The sequence below is a fragment of the Polypterus senegalus genome, chromosome 4 (genome assembly GCF_016835505.1).
Source record: "Polypterus senegalus isolate Bchr_013 chromosome 4, ASM1683550v1, whole genome shotgun sequence".
Lineage (NCBI taxonomy): Eukaryota > Metazoa > Chordata > Cladistia > Polypteriformes > Polypteridae > Polypterus > Polypterus senegalus.
In genome coordinates, this window is record NC_053157.1 from 219,088,596 (window position 1) to 219,090,668 (window position 2,073).

Below are 2,073 nucleotides of genomic sequence, written 5' to 3' on the forward strand. Positions count from 1 at the left end.
ACATTAACCAGAAGGAATTGAGACCTGGGCAGATCAGAGACAGGCTAGCAGTTTATCTTCTGGGTCATTTTTCTACTGGCAAGAGAAAAGAGACAAAGAGGTCGACTCTCACTCATGTACTGTAAATCAGACACTGTAAGGTCAAATAACTCCTTTCATCTATCTATCTATCTATCTATCTATCTATCTATCTATCTATCTATCTATCTATCTATCTATCTGTCTTTCTGTCTGCCTATCTATATATCTTTTTTAAATGTATTTAGTTCTTTTTTTATTCAAAATGTTTTCTGGATTGGGTCATTTTCTCACGTTTTGCCTTTTCTGTAATATGTTGTGATGAGAAGACTCTCTTTCTGTTTTCTTTTTCGTTTTTTTTCTCCTTTCTGTGCCAACCCCGTGACTTCCCTCTTAGCACCAGCAAAATTAAGAACAGCAGCTGCACAGACAAGTCGAGGGAGTTTTTGTACGGCTCTGTGTCACTGTGTGATAGGATAGCTGCGGCCCTGCTGACAGTAGTAATGTCCTCCATCTTCAGGCTGCACGTTACTGATGGTCAGCGTGTAATCAAGTCCTGAGCCACTGCCACTGAAGCGACTTGAGATCCCAGACTGCAGAGTGCTTGCTAAGTAAATCAGGAGTTTTGGAGCTTCTCCTGATTTCTGTTGATACCAGGCCAGGTAGTTATAGCTGCTAAGGGTAATGGAGCTGCTGGCTTTACAGTTTAATCTGACAGTTTCTCCTGGTCGTGCAGACAGACTTGAGGGAGACTGAGTCATGATGATATCTCCACAGGACCCTGGATAGAAGAGATTACAAGAGATTAAATAAAGTGCAATTAGTTTATTATTAGATATAAATAAAATTACAGTTTTAATCAGAATTCACAAAACAGGTCCAAAAAATTATTTATTTGTATCACCTTCAATCAACACAAAGAATATCACCAAAAACAGAAGTGAGAAATCCATCTCCACTGTGTCTTAGAGACAGGCTTAACTGACTCGATCTCAGTGACTTCACTCTTTATGTCTCAAACAGCTTTGAGGAGAGACGTCAGTATGCAAATCCTGAATAGGGAAGAAAGAAAGGAAATGAAATGAAGGTGTGCTCAACAATGAACTGAGACCATACTGAGTACCCAAGAGGGGAAGAGCCTTGGTTAAGAAGGTGACCAAGAGCCCAATGATGACTCTAACAGTGCTTCAGAAGTCCTCTGCTGAGAAGGGAGAAACTGTAGGAAGGATGACCATCTCAGAAGCACTCCATCAATCAAGCATTTATAGCAGAGAGGCTGGACAGAAGACACTCTTGAGTAAAATGCATCTGACAGCCCCTTTCTATTCTAAGAGCATAAGGAAAAAAAAATTCTCGCCTGACGAGACAAAAATGAAACTGTTTGTGCAGAACTCCAAGCAGTATGTCTGGCATAGACCTGACAATGCTCATCTGTTGTCTAATAACATCTCTATGATGAATGATGGTGGCGGCAGCAGCATGCTATGTGGGTGGTTTTCAGCAGCAGGCACTGGGAGACTGTTCAGAATTGACTGAAAGATGAATGCAGTCAAATACGGAGAGATTCTCGAGGAAAACCTGCAGTAAGCCTCAGACTGGGGCAACTGTTTCAACACAATGACCTAAAGCATACAGTCAAGACAATACTGAAGTAGCTTTGGGACAAGTCTTTGTCTGTCATTGAATGTCCCAGCCAAAGCTCAGACTTAAACTCCATGGAACATCTGTAGAGGGACCCGAAGATGGCAACTTGCCAATGTCTTACACATCTAAAATGATGGAGATAGATAGATAGATAGAGTGTGAATTGATTGGAAATTGGGAAACTGGGAAAATAATCCACTAAAAATTAAATCTTCAACATAAATTGTTTAAAGCTGAATCCTATCTCAGGGGCAAAGCAGGAAGCAACAGTGGACAAGACTGTGAGCCACTCGACTACAATCTCTCCTGGGACCAATTTAGAGTCACTGTTCAAATAACATGCACATGCACAAAATTTGTTATACTGGGCAGAATACAATCCTCATAGCAAAAGATTTGAACCCAGGGAGC

General features: G+C 41.0%; 1 gene segment (V, D, J or C); it reads right to left on the reverse strand.

Moving 5' to 3' along the window:
* Window positions 1–240: 240 nt before the first annotated feature.
* On the reverse strand, window positions 241–1,004 carry LOC120528016. The segment is given in 2 exon segments: window positions 241–799; window positions 923–1,004. Coding segments are annotated over 2 exon segments (369 nt in total).
* Between the last annotated feature and the right edge of the window lie 1,069 nt (window positions 1,005–2,073).